Source organism: Mauremys mutica, chromosome 2, assembly GCF_020497125.1.
Source record: "Mauremys mutica isolate MM-2020 ecotype Southern chromosome 2, ASM2049712v1, whole genome shotgun sequence".
NCBI classification, from domain to species: domain Eukaryota; kingdom Metazoa; phylum Chordata; order Testudines; family Geoemydidae; genus Mauremys; species Mauremys mutica.
In genome coordinates this window covers 215,141,121-215,165,370 of record NC_059073.1, presented here as the reverse complement: position 1 = coordinate 215,165,370, position 24,250 = coordinate 215,141,121, and the positions used below count along the sequence as shown (strand labels likewise).

The 24,250-nt window shown below is 40.8% G+C and overlaps 2 protein-coding genes across 4 annotated transcripts in view; one reads left to right on the top strand and one right to left on the bottom strand.

The window, feature by feature from the left end:
- Positions 1 to 24,250, bottom strand: part of ACAD11 (acyl-CoA dehydrogenase family member 11) — a 55,809-nt gene that overhangs the window by 9,635 nt on the left and 21,924 nt on the right. For both annotated transcript variants that reach the window (XM_045004411.1, XM_045004412.1), the window contains exons 11-14: positions 23,446 to 23,584; positions 23,234 to 23,341; positions 21,473 to 21,571; positions 1,425 to 1,491 (exon numbers count right to left, since the gene is read on the bottom strand). In XM_045004411.1, the coding sequence (XP_044860346.1) occupies positions 1,425 to 1,491; positions 21,473 to 21,571; positions 23,234 to 23,341; positions 23,446 to 23,584 (413 nt within the window). The remainder of the gene's footprint in view (positions 1 to 1,424; positions 1,492 to 21,472; positions 21,572 to 23,233; positions 23,342 to 23,445; positions 23,585 to 24,250) is intronic.
- On the top strand, positions 12,311 to 19,431 carry ACKR4 (atypical chemokine receptor 4). Of its 2 annotated transcripts, XM_045004419.1 has the most exons (3): positions 12,311 to 12,791; positions 13,086 to 13,159; positions 15,523 to 19,431. In XM_045004419.1, the coding sequence occupies exon 3, from the start codon at positions 15,531 to 15,533 to the stop codon at positions 16,593 to 16,595; it is 1,065 nt and encodes a 354-aa protein (XP_044860354.1). In that variant the 5' UTR covers positions 12,311 to 12,791; positions 13,086 to 13,159; positions 15,523 to 15,530; the 3' UTR covers positions 16,596 to 19,431. The 2 variants fall into 2 exon arrangements, with proteins under 2 accessions (XP_044860354.1, XP_044860353.1); XM_045004418.1 differs by lacking the exon at positions 13,086 to 13,159.

Sequence of the window (24,250 nt, the reverse complement as noted above, 5' to 3'; positions counted from 1 at the left end):
TTTTTCTCTCTGCTTGATGTACATGTAACTACAATGCATTATGTCAGGAATAGCTGGGTTGAGAAGACTGAGGAAATACTAAGGTCCCTGCTTTCAGAACTTGTGGTATGAATGAACTGTTAAACCCCGTGATTCAAATAACTTTTCCATGTATACTGGCATCTCGATCTTGCCCCATTTAAGTTAATGGGAGTGTAGACGGGTGGGACTCACCCCTGCGGCGCCTCCTGCTGGTGACTCCGGGAATTAGCTCTGTCCAGCGCTGGAGCGCCCTCTGCAGGCTGGTGATCCACCTGTCCTCCCTCCCTGGACCCGGTGCCCTTTTACATGGGGTGCTGCCCCTCAGCAGTAACCCCTTTCTCTCAGGGTCTCCCCTCTAAGGGAATCCCCACCCTCTATCCCCACCTTGCCTCAGTATTGGCTACTGCCAGTCATCGTCTAGCCCCACACTCTGGGGCAGACTGCAGTATCAGCCTACTCATCACTGGCAAAGGGGTTTGGACCTGCTGCCTTAGCCTACTCCTGGGCTGCCCTCTGCAACCCCCAGTACCTGTTGGCCCTTCGCTAGGCCGCAGCCTGGGGCTTTCCAGGCTGGAGCTCCTCAGCCTGTCCCCAGCCCTGCTTCACTCAGGTATCCAGTCTCAAGCTCCCTGCAGCTAGGCCCTTCTCTCTCTGAAGGCAGAGAGAGACTTTCTGGGCCTCTGGCCTCCCTGGCCTTTTATAGGGGCCAGCTGTGGCTCAGTTTGGGGCGTGGCCTCACCTGCAGCCACTCCCTCAATCAGCCCAACTTTTAGAGCAGCAGCTCTCAAGCCCTGCCAGGCCACTTTTAAACCCCTCAGGGCAGGAGCAGAGGTTCACCCTGCTACAGGGAGTTTTGGCATTAACTTCAGTAGGAGCAGGATTCAGGCCTTTTGATTTGATTCTTGCACTAAGTTTTTCTGATCTGACAAACTGTATAGTTTTGCTTTTATTAATATTCATAGAACCATTCCCTCCTCTAGTTATGCTTTAACACAATTAAATGAATTAAAAATGTAAACCAGGTCTGGTGGTAGGCTTTAGTTTTAAAAAGTGAATATTCATTACGTTGATTTTAAAGGATACATTTTCAAAAGGCTGAAGGGAGAACTAAAGACATTAAGGCCATATGTTGTCCTTGATCCAATCCACACAGATCAAGAGTATCTTATGACTTGGACTCTTTATCTGAGAAATTCTGAAGTTTGGTCAGTTAGATTTCTGAGGGTACGTATATGGCCTAAGGTTCCATTTCTAAACCATACTCAACTCTAACTGACCAATGCAATTAAAATGGTTCCATGTAAAGGTGTTTTGAGCAATGGCTGGTTCAATAAATGGGTTTTTAATTTGAATCTCATTGCTTGGATCCTGAACAAATGTCTCCGTAACCATTTAATTCTTACCTGGATGCAGAAAGATTTTTATTTTTGGCCATCACAAGTGCGACTTTGCAATTTGTATTCCCAGCCCCTAAAAACACAAGAAATCACTTTTCACATAAAAATCTCTCTAGGGAAGTAATTTAATGAAGTTTCACAGAACAACTTCTTACAATGTTTCTTTAGTGTAACCATGGCAAAGGTGAGGAATCTATTATCTATGCTGTTTCTGGGCTATTGAATAGAAAAGGAAGTGCAACCACCTGATTAACATGAAAAAAAAAAATCAAACAGAAAATGGCCTGGATCCAGTTCCATCATTCATTTTTATTTTCCTAGGAAAAAGATCAAACAAGGTGCTTGAAGAGGGAGTCTAAATTAATTCCATCACCCTTGCATTTGAGCAAATAACCAAGGCAAGCACTCACTCACTCAAACCAGATGCTACCCTCTTCAAGCACAGCCAGTTTTGTAAGCACTTTTTTTTCATTCAAAGTGCTTTGTTCTGGTTTCAAGACAAAACTAAACTCAATGGGAATTCTTATCTGAAAATACATCAGTAGTTTTTTGAGCCAGCCACTGCATTATCTGATATATGTTTGTGTCACAGAAAACCAAAAATGTAATGGATAATCCAAAAGATTATTCTAGGATGGATTATATGGATCTAGATGAGAATAGTGACTAAAAATGATTTCTCAACAGATCTGCTCCCCCACTATGATCTATTCAGAGACCCATCTCCTTGCCTTAGTACCATCACATAGCTTTGGTCCTTTTTACATCCTACAGGAACACCATAGCTATGGGAGAATGGGCTGGATTCTATTTGACCTTGCACAACTATCAGCAGAATTGTTAAATTGCCATGGCAATGCCCAATGAAGTCATCACACTTACACAGATCATGTCACTGAGGATGGGATTTGACCTGCAGGATCTTTATTACTGGTGGTAATGAACCAAAAGCACAATTTGACTGTCAGATCCCAAGCTGAGGCTATGTCTACACTATCGTGGTAAATTGACCTAAATTACGCTACGCTAAATTTAGCTGTAGTCAACATAGCTTAGGTCGATTTACTGAGGTGTTTACACTGCACTGGGTCGACAGGAGATGCTCTCCCATCAACTTACTTTACTCCTCTCTTTCCTGGTGGAATACTGGAGAAGCGCTCTGCCATTGATTTAGTGGGTCTTCACTAGACCTGCTAAATCGACCTCTGGTGCATCGATCGCAGCAGCGTCAATCCCGCAGTAGTGTAGACATAGTCTCAAGTTTGCTGAGCTGGTAGTTAGTAAATCCATCCTGTTTATGGTGTAAAGTGAAGTGGTTATACGGAGATCACTGAGACACAATAACACGGTAACCCCACGATGACACTTTTCAAGTCACACTTCAGGGTAGTACCTCACGCTAATGGAACATCTTTTCCATACACCAAGCCGTTTTTCACTAATTCAGTACAATGGTGCCCATTTGGTATCAACTGACATTTAAACCATTCTCGTTTGAATAGCCGCTTTGAAAACATGTGGAAATGCTGCCCCAGCAGTGCTTGGGGGGGTCTCTACTGTATGGGGAAGTAGCTGGAAATGGAGCTATGGTGACCAGAGTCAAGCTGCCATAGGAGCTTTGATGATAACTACTGCCTGCGGAGCATAGCCAGCCTGGCTTTGAAGAGAGCTGCCACCACAAAAGCACAGCCACCTTGACACAAGAACAGTCTACGGTTGCATGTCCTAAGAGTGACAAGGGTGGGAGAGAGATTTACTTTCTTCTGCTAAAGGCTGTTTTTGCTTGGAGGGCAAGAGTGCTGGCTGTTTACTTCCCTCTTTCCTGACACAACATTAGCTTTTCTTTAGGAGTGGAATTAGCAGCACTTTGTGAAACGTAAGCTGGAGATGTAAAGTTTGCAAACTGAAAAATCATATTGATAGAAAAATCTCTGGGGAAAAAAAAGGTCTCTTTCAAAAAAAGTCAGGAACAATTCACAAGATTCTGGATTAGTCTAGATTATACAGCAAAGTGTTCCCAAAGTGAAACACAGATGTCCCACTCAGCTGTAAAACAGATCAAGTTTGTACATTACAATGTACTGAGAAAAGAAATGGGAGTCTCTTCCAACCCCACCCCCACTCCTCTTCTCTCTCTCCAGCACATCCATGGGGTAGGTTTCTAGGTAGCATTTTTGTGGAGGAACAGCTAATGTGAGCGCCTGTGTCTCATGCCCCTAAGGACTCATGGTCTGTAGATTCTGGGAATTGGTCATGAATAGAGGTGATATAACTAGAAACAGATATGGGGAACAGCACTGTATAGTACATTGGTGAGTATTTTTCTAAAGCTATTTTAATTTAGCATGTGTAAAGTAAAGGGTGCAGATGAAAACACTCACAGTATCAGACTGTTGGTGCTACAGATAACACCCAGGAAAAATATATTGCCCCTTCTTCTCAACAATGTTTATCTTGTAGTTTGTAATCCATGAGTAATGGTGTTATTTTCCTAACCCTTGAGTAATGCAGCTTTCATCATAAAACCTATTTCAGGACAAAATGTGACCTTCTGGAATTATTATTTAAACAACTGAAAATCATTTTAAACTGCATCACTGTCACATTAAAAAAAAACTAGGAAAAAAGTTTCTATGACTCAATAATCGTATAGTCCAACAATTAGAAAAACTTCTCATTTTTAAGTTAGTGCATAGTTCAGCACTGAGACAAGACATCTGGTCAGATCTTATAAATCAATAGCACAATGGCACGGAGAAAAGGAAATATCTCAATCTTGGGCGCAGCACACAGGAGCCAGCAAACAGTGCTGAAAACGGGGGAGTCTGAGGCGAGACATTGGAAGGGGAGGGGAAGGCTTGTGTGCGTGCATGTGCTTTTCTTCTCGTTGACAGGACTTTAGGCAGGAAGGCTATGACAGCCATAGAGGTAGCAGTGGCAGTGACCCAAGGAATGGAAGAGACAATGAAGATGACTGGATGTGGAAGCTGTGGGATGTACATTATCCTGGAGCAGGTACTTGATAGGTGCTTTGTTTGTATGAAGTGCTGCATGATAGATCTGATGGAAGAAAAGATCTAAGGTTGGGAGATGCAGGCAGAAACTACTATTGAGTTTTAAAGGGGATTTGAACAGATGAGCTGAGGAACAGGTTTGCTGACTTGGAAAATGAAAGGGCATGGAAGGTAGTAACAGAAGGTGGGAGGGCAAAGAAGAGAAGCAGAGGGGAAGAATCAGTGGAGATAGCCAGAGCTCGGAGCCTCAGGAGGATAGAGGATGACTCTCAGAAGATTGCAAGTGAGAACAAAAGACATAGGACTTGCAGCCAGAAAGAACAAAAGGAGGAAGGCCAGAGAATTGCACCAACATTGGGAAGAAGCAGGTCTACATGACTGGGGACTCCCTACTAAGAGGAACAGACAGGCCTGTCACCAGAGCTGATCCACCGAACAGATGGGTATGCTGTTTGCCGGGAGCTAAGATATAGGATGTGAACCTGAGGCTCTAAAGGATCCTAATGGGATGAGGAAAGAACCCACTGATTTGTTCCCACATGAAAGACAATGATACTGCTGGATTCTCACTGGAATGCATCAAGGGAGACTATGCCTGGCTGGGGAAGACATTAAAGAAATGGAGGCTCAGGTGACCTTTAGTGGTATTCAATCTGTCCTTAGAGGAGGAGAGTGAAGGTGAGACCAGATTATGATGACCAACAGATGGCTCAGGCAATGGAGCTATAAGAAGGGCTTTGGGATGTTCGACCACTGGGTGGAATTCACAAATAGAGGTCTGTTTTCATGGGATGGACTCCTCCTGAATAGAGAGGAAAAGAGAGTGCTGGGATGGAGGCTGGCACAACTGATTAAAACAGCTTTCAACTAGGAATTCGGGGTAGACAGTTGGGAGATGCTCATGTAATCTCCATGCCTGATTCTAATACTGAGCAGGAGGAAAATCAAGTAAGACAGAATACAGCAATGAAGAATGGAACAATAGAGGGTTGAAGAATGGACACCAAGAGGAATGTCACTGGTATTGGCACTAACAGTCAAGTAGGCAATACTGGCAGTAGAATGACCGTACCTAATAGGGAGAGGAATCTGGGCAAAGCCAAGCAACAACTAAGATATATGTACACCAATGTAAGAAGTCTGGATAACAAAATGGAGAAACTAGAATGACCGGTGCAGGAAGTGAAAACAGATAGTATAGCAATAACAGAAACATGATGGAATAATTATCATGACTGAAGTACAGGTATTGAAGGGTATGTACTGCTAAAGAAAGACAGAAATAAAGATAAAGGTGGTGGAGTAGCATTGTTTATTAATGACAAGATAGACTGTAAAAAATTTAAAAAGTGATAGAACAGATAAAACAATCTGGTTGGGTCAAAATCACTTTGGAGAAGAAAGAGGCTCTATGAGGCTAGTGCTTTGAGTATGCTACAGATCCCCCCAGAATCTGTTCTGAATATGAAGAAAGACCTATTTAATATTGTTAAAGAAATCAACACTACCAGGAATTGTGTAATTATGGAAGACTTTAATTTCCCAGCTATAGATTGCAGGACAAGTGATACTATATTCCTAGATGTGATAGCTGACAGATTTCTTCACCAAATGGTCAGCAAACCAACAAAATATGATGCCATTTTAGATTTAGTATTGGTAAACACTGAAGACCTCATAGAAGAACTGGTTGTAGAGGGCAGCCTTGGTTTGAGTGATCATGAGCTAATTCAGTTTAAACTAAATGGAAGGATAGACAAAAATTGGTTAGCAACTAAGGTCCTTGATTTCAAAAGGGCAAACTTAAAAAAATTAAGAGAAGTGGAAAGTGGACTAGACTGAAGAACTCAAGAATCTGAATGTGGAGGAAGCTTGGAATTAGTTTAAGTCAAACTTGCAGAAATTATCTGGAGCTGCATCCTGAGCAAGGAGAAAAAATTCATAGGGAAGGGTTGCAGACCAAACTGGGTGAACAAGCATCTCAAACTGATTATTAAGAGAAAGCAGAAAGCTTACAAGGAATAGAAGACGGGATGGATCAGCAAGGAAAGCTACCTCTTAGAGGTCAGAAAGTGTGAGGATAAATTGAGAACTGCCAAAAGCCAAGCAGAGTTAGACCTAGGAATAGGAAATTAAAACCAATAGTAAAAGATTATTTAGCCATATAAATGTAAAGAAAAGAAGTGTGACTGTTAAATCCTGAAGATGGGGTGGAGATTAAAGATTATCTAGGCATGGCCCAGCACCTAAACAAATACTTTGCCTCAGTTTTAAATAAGGGTAATCAGGAGCTTGGGGTAGTGGCAGAGTGGTTAATGGAAATGCGTATTTGGAAGCAGAAATTACCACATCCGAAGTGGAAATCAAACTCAAACAGTTTAATGGGGAGCAATGGGGGCAAAAAAACCTAATCGGCTTCAAGATTGAGCTTGGTAAATTTATGGAGGGGACAGTATGAAGGGATTGCCTACAGTGGCATGTGGTCCATCTGCAACAGCTAGTAGAAAATATCTCCAGTGGCCGGTGATGGGACACTAGATGGGGAGGGCTCTGAATTACTACAGTGAATTCTTTATCATGTGTCTGGCTGATGAGCCTTGCTGAGAGGCTCAGGGTCTAACTGATCACCATATTTGGGGTCAGGATGGAACTTTCGCCCAGGTCAGACTGGCAGAGACTCTAGGCCTTTTTCCACTTTCCTCTGCAGCATGGGGCATGGGTCACTTGCTGGCTTGATCTAGAGTAAAATGTGGATTTTCTGTAACTTTTAAAGTCCGTAAATCATGATCATGGGTGGGTGAGGTTCTGTGGCCTGCGGTACACAGGAAGCCAGAGTTTTCAACATAAGCAGAGTTTTCCATTCCTCATGGAAAGAGGGAAAAATTCCTTCCCATTTTTTCCCCATCCTCAAAAGTCAAAAGGTCTGATAACCATATGATTTTTTCCATCCTAGAAAAGAACTGTAAGAATCAGAGAGAGATCTCTGCTCCAGGGTGAGACTAAAAGAAGACTCCTGTGCTTCTGCAAGTCCGGAATTCAATCTTGTTTACAAACCAATTTGGTATTTATTACATTTTATTAAACAAAAACAGCACTCAGAGAAGCTGGGACTGCCATTTTGGCAGGAATTAATAGTAAGACTGCAGGAAACCCAATGTTCAACAAATGGGAATAGAAGACTTTGAATGCTGACTGAAAGTACATTTCAATATGGATATTAGCCAAATTCTAATTAGCTGTCCTTATTTTTATTTCTTCAGAAGTTGGCCAAAATGTTTAGACTATAACTCTGTCTAGACTTGGAAAATGAGGTCTGGTTAGCCACATGTTAATTAACATGTTTTTAAACACTACGTGGCACCTTATATAGAACAGAGATAAAGGTATTTAAAAACATGTTAGCTGATTATGGTCAACCCTGTGTTTTCTGTGATCCTACTCTAAATTCCCTGTGTGTGGTTCCAAACTAAAGAAATGCATGTTCATAATTACCTACTTTTACTCAATTGCACTTAAAACAGAGATAAAATGAGTCCATTGCTGATGAAGAGTATCAACTCTTCCCTTAAGAGAGAGTATGTGTCCGCTTCTCTTAAGGAAGCAGCTGTGAGACCCTTGCTCAAGAAGCCAAAGCTTGATACTTACAATCTGGTTATGTATTGTCCAGCATCTACTCTTTCCTTCTGGGTTCAGATTATAGAGACGGTTAGGGCAAGCCAACTCTGAGTATTTAGAGGCCCAGAATATCCTTGACCCTTGTTGCTCTGGATACAGACCTGAATATGCCACAGACTGCACTGTGGACTTCCTAGATTACCTTCTCCTGCTAACAAAGATTGTGTGTCCATGCTGATATTTATTGATCTACTGGCTACCTTCAAGGCCATTGATGAAAAGGTGTTATTGACAGTCCTGTAGGTAGTAGCTACAGTGGGCAGAGCTGCTCTTGGGTAACAGGCTGAGAGGGTGGTGTTGAGCGATAGCTCTTTCTCCTAAAAGTACTGTCATGTGGAGTTCCACTGGGTTCCATCCTATGTCCCCTCTTGTTCAATATGTATCCAGGGCCAGCGACTAAGAGAGTTAGTCAGGAAGCCTGGGCTGTGGTGCTTTCGATAAGTTGTTGACACCCAACTCTATATTTTTATCTCATCCCACCCAGGCACTGCTGATGAATGCCTTAATCAGTGTTTGGGGGAGATTGGAGTATGGATGAGAGCTAACTGCTTGAAGCTCAGTCCAGATAAGTACAAAGTAATGCTGAATAGGTTGTACTGGGGGAGAGGGGGAGAGAGGGAGAATGGGTGTGTGTGGAAGAGAAGCAATCAGAAGTCACAGTGAGAATTATTCTGTTGTTGTTCCTGAGGATGGTTGCCAATTATAGTAGCTAGAGCTCACCATCTGGGAGGGGGAGGGGGAGCGCGTTGGAACCCCAAGTGCTGTTAGTTTCAGGAAAGGTTCCACCTCTTCCCCCTGATCTGGCTGTGAATTTGTGGTAGTTTCCCCTCAGTTATGGGCCTTGCTACTGTGATCTGTGCCTACATCATCTCAAGAGTAGATTATTGCAATATACTGGATCTGGTCCTACTTTTTGTGGGAGGTCTGCGAAGGAACAAACACGTTGGCCTTCTTTTGCTTCTTCATGATATATAAAGAAGGCCAGAATTATATATATTTTTTAAAGAAACTAACAAAAAAACAACCCGCTTGTTGTTTTTTTCCCCCCACACTGTTAAGGTGATAGAGCTCACACTAAACATGTCCCAGTGGCCCCCCAGCAAAACCAGGAGAGACCAGGCATTTCTGATCTTTCTGAAGGTAAAGTAAATCAAGAGGGATAAAATTAACAACAGAAAGGCCCCAGAGAGGAGGTGGTGTTATCCTCTTCTATCATAAGGAAAACAAACAAAAAAGTGGTGCACTACTTCAGTGTTAGGGCAAAAAAACTTGGATCAGCTGTAATTCAACCACAGTTGCCCACTTTCACGCAGAAAATAAGCACCCCGACTTCCACAATAAGCCAAAAATCAGCCTAATCCCATTTCAAAACAAGGCCAAAACAAGCCAATCCTTAAGAACCCCAACACTCTGTGACTAGATTCCACCCGGCGTGGTGGGCCTGCTATGCACCCCTGACTCTCTCCCCTACCTTTACCCCTGCCTGCCGGGAGCCGATCCAAAAAAAAAAAAAAAGCAGCTACAACAAGCTATTGTAGCTTGTTGCTTATTGTAGCAACAAGCTACAATAAGCAACAAGCTAAAAGCCAAAAACTAGCCAACAAGCAACTCATAAGCCAATTAAGCCAAAAACAAGTCCAATTTCTGCATTTTTTTCATGGGTTTGGCATGGCTGAATTCAACCCCGAAACTGAAATTGGTGCAGAATGTCGCAGCTCCGTTATTAAACAGAGTTTGTTGCCCCAAAAAGATGCCATCAGTGCTCAGTGAACTGCCCTGGCTGTCTACTGATTTTCAGGTAGACTTAAGGTGTTGGTTTTGATTTATCCTGCCTTGTGATTTGTATGTTTGAGAGAGTACCTCCTTCTCTGTGCCACCCTGCCATGAGGAGTCAGCAGAGGCCTGTCAGAGTAAGAGAGTGAGCTTTCTCAAGTTGTTCTCACTGAGGGGTCTTGAAGGCTGGAACCTGCTCCTCTCACCTTCTGCTTCAAACTAGCCCAAATTTGTTAATCTTTAGGTCGTGCTGCAAGGCTGAACTATTTCCCCAGGATTTTAGGAAGCATGGGCCATAACAAGGTCTAGCATATATGGGGGATGAAGTGCCGGTTGGGCTTGATTTATTGTGGTTGGTTATGTTTTGGAGGCAAGGAGTGGCTGCTGGCTTTATTTTTGATGCAGCTGCACATTCAGCTTTTTAGCAAAGGCAACAAGAGCTCTGCGTGGGCACTGCTTATGTATCTTGAAACATGAATAAATGATACTTAGTCAAAAACATCCTGTCACACTCGCTAAGCTAAACAAAGTTCAGTATCATTTTAAAGTTTACTCCACTCCTTAAAAGCCCCCCCCCTTATTTATTTCAAGTGCCCTACTGCTTTTTAAACCCTAAAGGTTATATTATATTTTCCCTCTCCTGTCTGGGAAAAGGGCTCTACCCTACGTCTTCCAAAGCTGGATCTGAAGAGTTTAAGCATGGTGGAACTCCAACTTTTGGGATGTCAGACACATAGTTTGTCAAATTAAGATTTTTCCAGAGTCTGCCTATTGGCCAGTAACATTGCTAACAACACCATTTTAGAATCATAGAATATCAGGGTTGGAAGGGACCACAGGAGATCATGGGCCAATCCCCAGACAGATTTTTACCCCACTTCCCTAAATGCCCCCCTCAAGGATTGAACTCACAATCCTGGGTTTAGCAGGCCAATGTGCAAACCACTGAGCTAATCCTCCCTCCCAATAAATATCAACTCTCATTGCTATCTTCTCCTTGCAGTTTCAAATGGACATGGCAGTTTTCTTTCCCGGTCCTAAACTGGTTGTCTAGTAGTATTGTGCATTCTTAGGCTCTGATCCAAGAAACTCCCGGTGATTTCAAGGAGATTTGCATCAAGCCCTTAAGCAATGGCATTCCTTGTCTGAACTGTCTGTGCTGAAAGTCAACTGGAGTTAGGTACCTCAGGGCCTTTAAAAAAATCTCCTCCTTCTTAGACAATGTGAGTCAAGTGCTTTGATGTCTCAGATGAAAGGCCCAATAGACAAGCAACATGTTGTTACAGCAGGACTCTCTCTGTAAGTTGGAAATTCCACTCTCCTCCTATTTTTCTTTCTATGCTGTACAAATCAGACCAAAAAAGACTTGAAACAATGTTTGCTACACCTGGCTCCAGCCTTCCATTTTGCAAAATGGAACCTATACACATTACACTTATTTCAGCACAGGCAGAACATGGTAGGTGCTACTAATTATCCATTGTACCAAAAAGCAAAGCCCTGGCCTGCTTTCTCTGTCTGGCATCCTGTATGCCATTTACTGTAAAATACTGAACAGCTACAGGATACAAAATGACAGGGCAGAATAAAATCTGTCAAAGTGTGTGGGAGGCCACTGACGTTGTATATACACAAAAGAGCAGCGTCACTGTCATGAGGTTGGCCAGATAAACTAATCTGGGCAAGACCCTTTTGTTTTGTAAACTCTTGAGAATACACAATCTGCCAGAATGTCGACAATCAAAATACTGCACACAACCTCCTAACTGAATAAATCTGTCTTTCTCACTATTGTTAACTGATACATTACTTGTGGGGTCATGATTAAATTAGATTATAAACATTTCTGGGCAAGGACATTGTCAGTTTATGTTTCTGGAAAGTGGCACGTCATCTCAGATACTGTAGAAATAATTAAATAATAATAATGCTCCAGCCTCATTCAGGGCCTTATCCATTGCCCATCAGGGCCTGAGAATTCTTCCTTTGGGCATTAGATCTGATCCTCAGTCCTGGCAGATAACATATCACTGGCTTTTCCACTACAGTGGAGTCGCATCATAGGCACATTTAACTTACGTGATTTTAACTATACACGCTCAGCAAAACAAAAATGAGAAAATTACAATTTAAATACTGTATCTGTAGTGAGTGATTCCGCCCGCCATTCCACTCAATGAGCGTTTGACTATACGCGATTTTCGCCTTACGCGCTGACTTCAGAACTTAATCCCCGCGTAAAATGCGACTCCCCTGTATTTGCATACCAGCCTTCTGGCTTTATTCAATCTTGCACACGGGCAAACTGAAAGAACCAAATAAGCATCCCCTACTATCCCTTAATAAATTGTAGAAGTGGGGACCCACTGGAAACATTCACCTTTGTATGTCAAATATTGTAGATAGTCAAAAAAAGGTGCAGCACCGCCATTGTTAACCTCCCCAAAAGGTTCCCCCTGTAACAAACCTGTTTTTATTTCTTTCATAATTTAAGAAGTGAGTTGTTAAGTTTGTTTTTAATTTTGTGCACAATGGGATGCTTCAAAAACAGAATTGTTATTCTAGTGTATTGTTGTAAAGATTCAAATGTTTACCTATCCTTTTTAGATAATCATACCTAAACAAGTTGAATGCCACTAGCTGATTTTCCAGAGAACTCTGCTGCTCTGGTTTAAACACGCACATAAGTAGCAAACTTGTTACTCAAGCTCACACAAGTAATAACTGACTTCCAGGAAAGCAGGATTTTTACAGGAAAATTAAAATGAAAGTACAGTTGGGTTCACTTTAAAGGCGTGGTGCAGGAAAGAGGAGGAAGATTAGAGTGAGTCACACCAGAACCGAACATTCCACTGTGCAACTTCCAAACTTCAGCTTCTGCTACCAGACTGCTGACAAAAAAAAAAAACAGGTCAGTTCTCTCTTTTTAAAATGTTATTATTTACTTATCTGTACACTAAGTGTAATACTGAGTCTGTTTGTAGCTAGAAGGACTGGAGATTTTGCTCTTGGTGAATGTTATTGAAGTTTGTTTTACAGAGTTAAGGATTTCATTGAACCAAGTAATCACTTCCAATTCTGAAAGTCACATTAAATAATTCATTAGTGATAGATTTGTGCTCATGTGGTACAGTAAAGTCAAAGCCAGGGGGAGAAGGGGTATGAAAAAATCTGTACATTTCTCACTATGCATATTTAATCGTAGTGGTGTGCACACAACCCCATACAGAGCGCTGCCTACCCACACATGCAGAGTAATATTGAATTCATACCCAAAAGGTAACTTCTGTAATTTTTATAAAATGTGCAAATATGTATATTAATATTCATACTAGATACAGTGCATGTCTATGAATAGAAATGTTGCTCAAGAATAAGAAATATTAGTTTTAGGGACAAATAGCCACCGTGCAGCATCAGGCAATTATTTAATACAAAATTCAGCTCACCCAAAACGATATCAGCTATCTGAACATGACCCACCCTACAAGCTTTCCTGCTTTATGATGCATTAACAAAAATGTCAGAGAGTCAGTTTTCCTGGAACTGTTTAAATTCCCTTTTTATTAGCCCTTAAGGAAATCTGCTAATAATCCTCTTAGATGAATCATTTCCAGATGAGCTCTAAACTTTAGAGCACGGAGTCAGGAGACCTAGATTATATTTCTAATTTTCTGTCTAATGTTAGGCAAGTGCCTTAATCTCCTGGATCTCCATTTCCTTTTTGGTAAAATGGGAATACTAATTCCTACCTTTGAATTCTTCCAATAAATGCGCCATGTAACTGCAAAAATATTATTGTTGTTGAAACATCTGATTGATAGAAACTACCAGTGGCAGAATATACATAGTAGTATCCCTTGCCAAACAAAATAAAAATGAATAGAATCCCTTTATCTTCTATACTGTATACTTCACAATGCAGTAATACCAGATGACAGACTTGTATGAAGAAAAACTAATTCTCGTGTAAAGTCCAGAATAGGAAATCCGTTGAAATGTTGGCTGAAAAATTCCACAGAGGTTAAGGATTAAAAACAAAACCAACCAACCAAAACCTCAATATTAAATAACCAGCATTTATTAATTTGAAAGCAGTTTCATGACCAAGCGAGGAAACAATTTTTGGATACAAGTATCAAATGAAAATGTTAACGTTTCTCAATTTTTTTTAAAATTCAAGTTTCCAACTTGATTAACCCACACACTCATACCTTGCACATGACATTAATAACAATTTAACTTTTATTTGTAGAAAAGTCATTTTAAAAAGATTTTCAGATAAATATTCTGAGTAAGGATTTGGCAGATGTTTTCTTTAAAGACAGCCAATGTTGTATGCGTTTTTTCAAGTTTCAAAAAGCCCACTGGCAGCGCCAGATATCAGTTTAGCATCTGTTTTCAATAACTAACACAGTAATATTCAGAAACACTGTAACAGAGAAAATGTGTTTTCTCTATTTAGCAGATTTCTGCTCTTGGCTAGCATTAGTCCAGTTTATTTCCAGATAATAGGCCATTACAGGATCTCACAGTCTCTTTTTACATTAGATAGAATTACTCATTTGCTGAAATTCCACATAGTTATAGGAACTGGGAATAGGATACAGGGAAAAGTGTAATAAGTGAATTGTCTACAAGATGCAGACTGGAGAGGGGATCTCCTAAACTACAGTATTAAAGGGCAATAAAAATTTAATGATGAGACTATTTATAACATGTACTTGCACTTAATCATTAAGAAAATCTGTCAGCATAACTCGGGAATTACTGAAGTTTTTGGTTTTGAACTATTTTGCTGACCTTTAAAAATTCTCACTAGATACAAAATCGACTCTGTGCATAGTATATGGGAAAACTAATAGGTGGCTTCCTTTCTTCTCTCAGAACTGAGACTGCCTCAGAGGGTATGTCTTCACAGCAAAAGCTGTGCAACAGCAACCGTGAATACATCTGGTGCAGCTAACGAGAGTAGTAAAGACAGTGCAGCCCTGCATATGTACTCTGTTTGCGAGCCGGTTCTGAAGCCTGCATTGCACTGTCCTCACTGTTATTGTTATGTGCATTAGCTGGATTCAAACTAGCTTAGGTAGGCTAGCTTTTGCTGTGGAGACATACCAGACTACCAATCCTGCAAACAGATCCGAGTAGGTAGATCCTGCGCTCATGCAGAGCACCAGTGAACTCAATATGGCCAGAACTGGGGCCAATTCTGCTCTACTGTTTTTAAGCAGACGCCTCCCATAAGCAGCTGACTTGCATCTGACAAATCTCACACACACACACCCTGCTGAAATATACAACTGCAGGCACCCCTTAGCAATGTCTGCCTCTCAATTTCAAACAGTTAGCTCTCCTTCTCAGTGTATGTATTGTGGTAGCACCCTAAATCTGCAGCCAGGATTGTTTTGCTCAGATGTGCTAGGTGCTGTATAAACAGATAGGAAGACACAGTCCCTTGTCCTGAGCAGCTGTAGATGTATTGTTTGTTTGGGGTAGTATCTTACTATTTTCAAATGTATACATAGTGTTAGTTTTTATTTGTATTTAGCTTAGATCTTTATACAAACCGTAATGTGTTCTAGGGCCCACTGACAATCTTTAAACTTGCAATCAACTTAGATTTGTTTTTTGTCTTATAGCTTTTGCCATGGGGTTGGGTGAAAATACCTCAATGGACTATTATGAGGACAATGGTGAATCAAACTTCACCTTTGACTACACTCAGTTTGAAATGCTTTGTGAAAAAGAGGAGGTGAGAAATTTTACTAAATTGTTCCTACCTGTGTTTTATTCACTGGCTTTCATTGTGGGAATTGCAGGAAATTCATTAGTGGTGGCAATCTATGCCTACTGCAAGAAACCAAAGACTAAGACAGATGTTTATATCATCAACTTGGCAATTGCTGATCTGTTACTGCTATTCACCCTCCCTTTCTGGGCTGCAAATGCAGTCCATGGATGGATGCTTGGAAACATCATGTGCAAGGTCACTTCTGCTTTATACACCATGAACTTCAGCTCTAGCATGCAGTTTTTGGCTTGTATCAGTGTGGATAGATATAATGCCATTTCCAAACCCCAAAGTCACCAAAGAGGTGGAAAGCAATGCAGCGTAACTTGTATCTGTGTCTGGCTGGCTGCCATTTTGTTGAGCATTCCTGAACTGATTTTTAACACAGTCAAGAAAAACGGTGACCGGTATGGATGCTTTCCTGTATTTCCAATGGACCTAGGAACACTCCTTAAAGCAACCATTCAAATCCTGGAAGTTACGCTAGTATTTGTGTTACCCTTCCTCGTCATGCTGACCTGCTACTCAGCTATTGCCAGAGCACTCGTTAGGTCTCCAAACGTTCAAAAATCTAGGCCCCTCAAAGTTCTGCTTACAGTAGTGGCTGTTTTCATTGTCACTCAGCTGCCTTACAATATAGTCAAGTTCTGGCGAGCCATAGACGTCATCTACTTGCTGATTACAGACTGTGACATGAGTAAAACCATAGATGTTGCCCTCCAAATAACTAAAAGTATAGCCTTGTTTCACAGCTGCCTGAACCCAATCTTGTACGTCTTTATGGGAGACTCTTTTAAAATGTACATTATGAAAATAGCCAAAAATTTGGGATATTGGAGGAGAAGTCGCAATTTACCAACTGAAGAGATTTCTATGAATTGTGCCAGCCACACAGAAGAAACAAGTAGCTTTACTATATAGCAGCTGTAGCACCGTCTCTAACCAGTGTAACAGAAGGGAACAATTATAATGCATCTGAGAGCTATTTCCTCTTTGATTAAACTTAAACATCCACGTTACTCTGCAAGTCAAATCTGAAGTGATGTTCTGACACATGAACCAGCCAAGATGTTGCAAAGCAATTCAAAATAGAATAGACCAAAAACCATATAGCAAAGGTAATGGAAACAACAGAAACAGAGTTCAGCTTGAATGCTTGAAAAAAGTGGGATTTAAAGGGTCACAGTGCTAGCCCATTACTTAGATGAGGAGTGAATGGACTACATACCGGTATGCTAATCACAACAAATATATACTTAATATGTAAAAAAGAAAAAAAAGGAAAAAAACAAACATGATGGCACTGAATGTTGTACCCCACAGTTAATGATCTTCAGTCTTTTAAAATGTAACCTTCCAGAGTTGCTTCTCAAAACTGTTTCAGGTCTTCTTATTGAGTTTAAATATTTGTGTGAAATTGCAACTCTGTTTTTCCTCAGCTGTCACTTCACAAATGGCCTGTGAGGCTTGAGCTGAGGAAATAGTTCATCTCTGGTATTTCACAGAGGCAGCAGCAAACAGCAAACTATGGTCCAGTGTCTTATGATTCCAAATATGTGTGGCATATTTAAAAGAGTTCCTTTTCTGTAACAATACAGAATGCCTTTTAATTATATTCTGCTTGCACTAGATTGCAATGAATCCTATTTCCTATTATATGCACATGCCAAATCTTTGGTTTTAAATCCATATTCATGTGAGATTACTCAGAGCCTCATTTGGTCATTTCCTGGAAGGCAATTCACATTTCCAGTGACCTCTATAAAATGCTTTGGGAACTGATGCAACAATCAGCAATGGAAATGTCTTACATTTTGCAGATGACACTTATGATCTAATTTTGAACATGTAGCCCTATAAAGTTATAGAAAATTAGTTTTGATTTGTAAATGCATTGTTTGCCTTTATGGATATTTTGCAGGTGCACTTCAGGCACCAATCTCTGTAGCTTTAGCACACTGAGTATAAATAATTGGCTGAAGCAAGAGAGCATATTTATACTCAATAGTTAATGAGTGGACACAGTCATGGTCCTTAAGGAAGGAATTAGTGAGATTAAAAGTAATGGCCTGTGATAGCTAGAAGATAGACAATTTTTTTAAATTGTTCATATAATTGTTACATTTAAGAGTTTAAAGAATACTCAGTTTCCTTCTACTCTCTGCAATCTGTTTACATGAGTTTCACTGCGAGGATGGTAACAAAGGTGGATCTAATCGGCTACACACCCCACATTACAATAGTCTCAAGACATTCATATGTATTTGATGCAGAAAATAAGGTAATGAATGCAGGCCCACTGAATTAAGGAAGGTGGCTAATCAGTCAGCAAATCCTGTGACTTCATCCCTGTGAGAACAGGGCAAGGTAGGTGGTCATTTGGTTACAACATAAGCTCCCTGCCCTAGGAAGAAGGGAAAACACAAAAAATGAGGAAGCTAGAGCAGGAAACAGACTGGGCTCACGAGAGGAGGAAGATGGATACACCTCTACCTCGATATAACCCTGTCCTCAGGAGCCAAAAAATCTTACCGCATTTTCAGTGAAACTGCGTTATATCTAACTTCCTTTGATCAACTGGAGTGCGCAGCCCCGCCCTCCTGGAGCACTGCTTTACTGCGTTATGTCCGAATTCATGTTATATCGGGTCACGTTGTATCAGGGTCGAGGTGTATGTACATAGGCGAAAGATGAAAGGCCGGCTTTGTGGCCCTCGGTGTAGGGAAACTAAACCATTATTCAACAGATCATTGCCTGTGCTGCTGCAAGACAGTTTTACCAGTCAGTTTACTGGTGATATGCTAAAACGGAGGTGTTGGTATTATGAAACTAATCAGTGTTATGCCCAGTATCTAATTTTAGGAGTTTTTTAAAAATATATAAATAAAACAACCTTCATTTATACTGATAAAGCCTCACTCTAGTGAAACTAACAGGCATTGATATAGCTATTGTTCTTCATCTGTAATATGCATGTATTGTGGGCTAGACTCTCGACTGGCGTATATTGGCATACCTCCATGATTTACAGAGGATCTGGCCCTGTGTATTTTAAAAGCAGTGTAATCGATATATTAACAAGAATTTAAGTCTATAACGAAGAAAGCGCTCTAAGGCAACCTCCACACAAGGGGCCTGGCATTTCCTCGTGAAGTAGATGCTGTGGTAATTACTACCTATAAATAAATAAATAAAGGTGATACTGTAAAATGGTGGCCCTGATGTATTCACTTCTGGTTTTAATTATATCCTTGCTTTTATTAGATTTATTATATATGGAGAAGTAAAAATCTCTGCCACACTTTTTGTATTTGTGATCAGTTGAAAAATTAAACTGTTTCAAGCAACTTGCATTTCAAAAGGTGTTCCAAAAACAAACACTTCAAGTAATCACTGGACTCCAATATAGAGCCTCATTTAAAGCCCACTGAAGTGAATGGAAGTCTTTCCATTGATTACAATAGGCTTTGGATAGGCCTCAAATGCACTCTATTTTGACCTGAAGAAGAGCTCTATGAAAGCTTGTCTGTCTCTCTCACCAAGAGAAGTTGGTCCAGTTAAAGATATTACCTCCCCCACCTGGTCTCTCTATTTTGAGACGTGAGAGTTACATGTTCAGACTAACAATAGGTATACAAGAAATCATCAGGCATGCTTTGTAGGTTTAAACTTATGGACTGTAAAAACCTGTGTAAGATTACAGAGAAGACAAGAGACAATCTTCTTCTTTATGTTGAGATAACAGCAGCTATCAATCAGTGACACTCCCATTTTGGAAGGCGACAAATATGCCAAGCTTCCTTTCCACTTCAGTCCCTGAAGTATTAGGCCTACACAGAGCCCTCCATCTACTGGTGATTCTAGATATTGCAGGTCAAACTGTATTAGTAAATTATTAGAGCTACACCTCTACCTCGATATAACACAACCCGATATAACATGAATTTGAATATAACACGGTAAAGCAGCGCTCCCGGAGGGGGCGGGGGGGAGGGCTGCTCACTCCGGTGGATCAAAGCAAGTTCTATATAACGCGGTTTCACCTATAACGCAGTAAGATTTTTTGGCTCCCAAGGGCGGCGTTATATCGAGGTAGAGGTGTATTTGCAAACTCTGTGGATGCATCTCACTACATAGCTCCCCCCTCCACACACACACACACACACACAGGTAACACTCAAACTCCATTTCAATTACTGTTAGTATAGATATCACTACATTATATTTGCGGCCCGGCCCTGCAAGGTGCTGAGTGCCCTCAGGTCCCATTGACTGGTGTTTTTCTGTTTTCAGATTTTCTAGAAATATAGTAACAGGTATTTAAATGCAATTTAGTTGTTTTTACTGGGAATTCATTATCAAAATCTCCTGGGATTAGATGCTAACTTTACAAAATACAACAGTGAAGCCTACAATATAAATGATTTATGTAAACTAGAATTGCATTACTCTATATTAAAATATAGTATTTAGCATATGTATTTCTAGACAGTCTGCAAAAAGAAAATTATTTTTTTTCCTATGAGCTTGGAACTGCTACTTTAAATCATAGTAAATCATAGCACTGTCATTGCTTCAGTTACTTTGCAGTAATTTAGGATACATTTTACATTAATGCTTTTTTTTTTTGAATGGGTGAGTTAAAATGTTCTTATAGTACATTACTGTACATTGTCTATGCTGATTTAAGGCTAGAAAGACTAGTTCAGGGACAGCAAAATTCCTCTATCCCTCCCCAGCTATCAAGGACAGGAATAATTTTTGTCACTGTGTGATTCACCTTGTGATCCCCTGTACAATATTTTAAAATCACACCAATTAACTGCTTCCAGACCAGCCTGTGGAGATACAGATGCTCCGAGGGTAGGATCTAGGAAAGCAGTTGTGCCCTATAGCACCGAATAGAGAGACTCAAGATAAGAATATCCATGTTGTAGCTGCAGGGCACAGGGTCTGGGGTACACGGCCCAGGGAGGCAGAACCAGCTTGTATCAGCAAAGAGGTAATCTACCGCCAGGAAGAGCGAGGGCTCAAAATAAGCCTTGGTTTCAAGACCTTTGCAGTGATGTTGAAAGTGTAGTTGAATTAATGTGTTATATCCTGGTACATTTAACTACCATATCTTGGTTTCTAAAGACATACAGTAACATATATATTGCATACTTGGGGGCAGGAACAAAACTCAAGGCTGGGATTCATAGTCTTTACCAAAGCATTTAAATGAGTAAAAAAGTTTTTGCACTGTAGCTTCAAGAATATTCACCATTTATGCACCAGCTTATAAAACTAGCTAGGAAGTGAGACAGGAAGCGTTCAGACCAGGGCTAATGCATCAACACCAAAGCCTAGTCTAAAGAAACAGCCAGGGAAGCATGACTTAAAATAAGCACCCATATAGCTCTCCATAGTACCCCCATTCCATGCACGAGCTGCCAAATACGAAGAAAGCCTCAAGACAAAGCTTAAAATACATGGGTCATCTGATGGAAAGATACATTAGAGGAGTACAGTGCAGCTCAATGTGTCAGCTAAGTAGCTTCTGGAAGGGTTTAAAAAGGGTCAAAAAAGACTAAAAGGGTAAAACAACAGCACACACCCTTAACAGAATTAAGGTTTGGGCTTCATGTATTAAAACCAAACCTGAATATCACTTCCCCCATATTTTACAATCCAGCACCCTGGTCACTGAAGAGACACAAACTTCTCAGAACTGGAATGCAAATTATTTTTGTTTCACCGTGTTTAGAAGGAATTCAAACATAAATTCATTGTTCTACAATGATGAGCTTTTTACTTACCACTGCTCCACCATTTCTTGCCATTGATTACATAGCTATCTCCATCTCGCTGAATGCTGCATTCCATGTTGGTGGCATCACTCGAAGCAACATCAGGCTCTGTACAAAACACATTTATGAGCATGTACAGTGGTTTTGCAGTTAGATCCATTATTCAGATATTATGGGAGGGGATTACAATTACTTTTGGTTTTGCTTATAGAAACGTCATACAATAAAAAACCGGAGAGAAGGTAAAAGAGATGGGGATAAAAAGTGTAATTCAAGGCTAAAGCAGAAAACACTGACACTGTGCTCTCTAATAACCTCTCAACACTTCTGGACCGAGCATTTCAAAATGCAGTCGTAATTAGGGCCATGTGGAAACTTTTGTGTCTTCATTGGAAAGCTACTGTTCGCTTTGAAAACAACACAATTGTAATGTTCGCTATGAAAATATAACTTAAAAAGTTATTAGAGCTTTAGTTATAACATTTGTCTATTTAATTGTAAGCCTGGATAAATTGTAAGGGCCCTGGATAAATAATTATTAATTTCAACAGCCAGTCAAATTTGTTATTTTTAAAACCCTGCGTGACTTGTTCTGGTTTATCTCACAGACCTTGGCTCAGGTTTTCTGCTCATCCCAGTCACTGCTGGAGGCAGGATACAGTCAAGGAGCCAGTTAAGGCTCCTTAATTCTCAAGCTGGTCCCAGGATTAATTGGTAAGTGCCAGAGGCAGGTAAACCCTATTTTAGGACAGGGCAGGATTGTATAAACTCTATGCCAGCTGAGAACACCCGCATGCCAAAGGAATTCTCAGCTGGTGAGACAGATTCTTTCTGGCCCCTTTGCACTACAAGAGGGCAAAGCAGGGGAGAAAATCTGGGTCCTTCTCTTTCTCTACATCCTCCTAAAGCCAGTGACCTTGGAGTTCTTCACAGAATGTTATCACTGATAGAGCAACAGCCTTTCCTTTGCAGCTCCTGCTGTTTGGAACAACCTCCCTTCAGTCTGCTTCATCAATATTCGGTTTCCTTCCAAATCTTAGGTGAAAACACCTCTTCTCCTTTGGGAACACAGCAATAAGAGATATTATATCCTATCCTGCAAGATGCAGGGTTATCTAAACTCCTGTTGACTTGCAGGAAGCACTTAGCACTTTGCAGGATTTGGCCCTAAACCTGAGGACCAAAATTTTCAAACTTGGGCACCTAAAGATATTCTCCTGTATCAAAAGTGCCAGTTTTCCCAGAGGTGTGCTGACCACCAGCAATTTTCACTGAGAGGATAATTTCAGGCACCCGGGTTTGAAAATTTTGACCATAATGGACAATGTAAACCCAAAAGGAATGATAAACAATTGCTATACAGGAAGTGCATCATGTTTTGGTGATGATTTTCTACATTACACTTCACAAACATGAAATATTTGCAGATGGACTGTCATTGATATGGGAGGGTAAGTTTACTGTATGTCCTGTTTGTATAGAAATTTTGTTTGGCTATTAATAAAAAAGCAAGCGTGAAGATATTCTTAAAATTAATAATAATCTATTTGCTATAACTACGGGAAATGGCAACTACTGTGACTATGGGGACTAAGGATCTTAGCGTCTTGCAGAATTAGACCCTCTGGCTGTCGATAGCACATAGAGAGGTTCAAAGCAATGGTGGAATGCAAAAGGTATTAACACAATAGCTTGTATTTCTGCACCTCTCTGCACTGCTGTGAAACATACACGGGGGGGGGGGCAGTTTTCAACAGCAGAAACATTTACCTGTCATGCAGAAGCAAGAACTAATTTTCCCTTGAAGAAGAGGCTCAAGCCACTGTTTCTTTTGCTCTTCAGACCCATACAAATGCAGGACCTCCATGTTTCCAGTATCTGGGAGAAATCAGAATGTTTCTTTTTGCAATACATAGTTCATACATCATAAAATGTTCACAAAATTGTGGCTAAGGAATGGGATGTGGGGAGGGTTTGCTAACCTGGTGCTTGACAATTGAAAATTTCTGGGGCAAAGAAGCATTTTCCTGTCTCCTCTGCAATTAATGCATAGTCAACCTGACTCAGACCACTGATGGCTGGCAGGAAGAGGTTCCACAGACCCTCTGCTTTGGCCATTTCCTGTCAGAAGACATAAGACCAACACACAATGAATCTTTATTCTGAGATTACATGATGATTCAGTAACCATCTCACCTCCCTCCAGTCAATCTTGCTGTCCCAACTACAGTTCTCCTTTCCCCGAGTCTCTATATTTTTTGGCATAATGTTGAGGCTTCCCCCTCACACTCAAGCTCTCCCTAACTTTTTCCATTTGTACCTCTCTCACACACTCTCTCCCTTTCTTTGTTTCTTTCACATACTCCTGAATTCCAAGGCTTCTACCACATAGCCACATAAGCCCAGAATAACCACCCAGGTAGCATATGCCAAGCTTCCAAACACTCCTTCAAAAGAACAACTGTTAAAAAATCTGCCTGCTCCATGAAGTATTCTGGCTAGAATGGCAATAACTCACTGTGTGCACATGCATGCGTGTGTTCTGGTTTGCACGGTAGTATATTGTTTTCCTTTCGTGCTTTTGGAATCTATGCTATTTGAATGAGGAGATAGCTAACTGTTTCAGCACACATCACCCCTGTACAACACTATGCTGTTTTGTGATGGTATGCTCCAATCCCAGGACAACGAAAGAAAGGAGCTCTCCCTCTCTCTCCACAGTGCTGCAGGGCCTCCCTTCTCATGGGATCAGGGTGCCCCCTAAAGACACTGTGAATACTTTATTTA

Coding starts and splice junctions, on each gene's coding strand:
- ACKR4 (XM_045004418.1), top strand. CDS start 15,531: ATGGGGTTGGGTGAAAATACCTCAATGGACTATTATGAGGACAATGGT.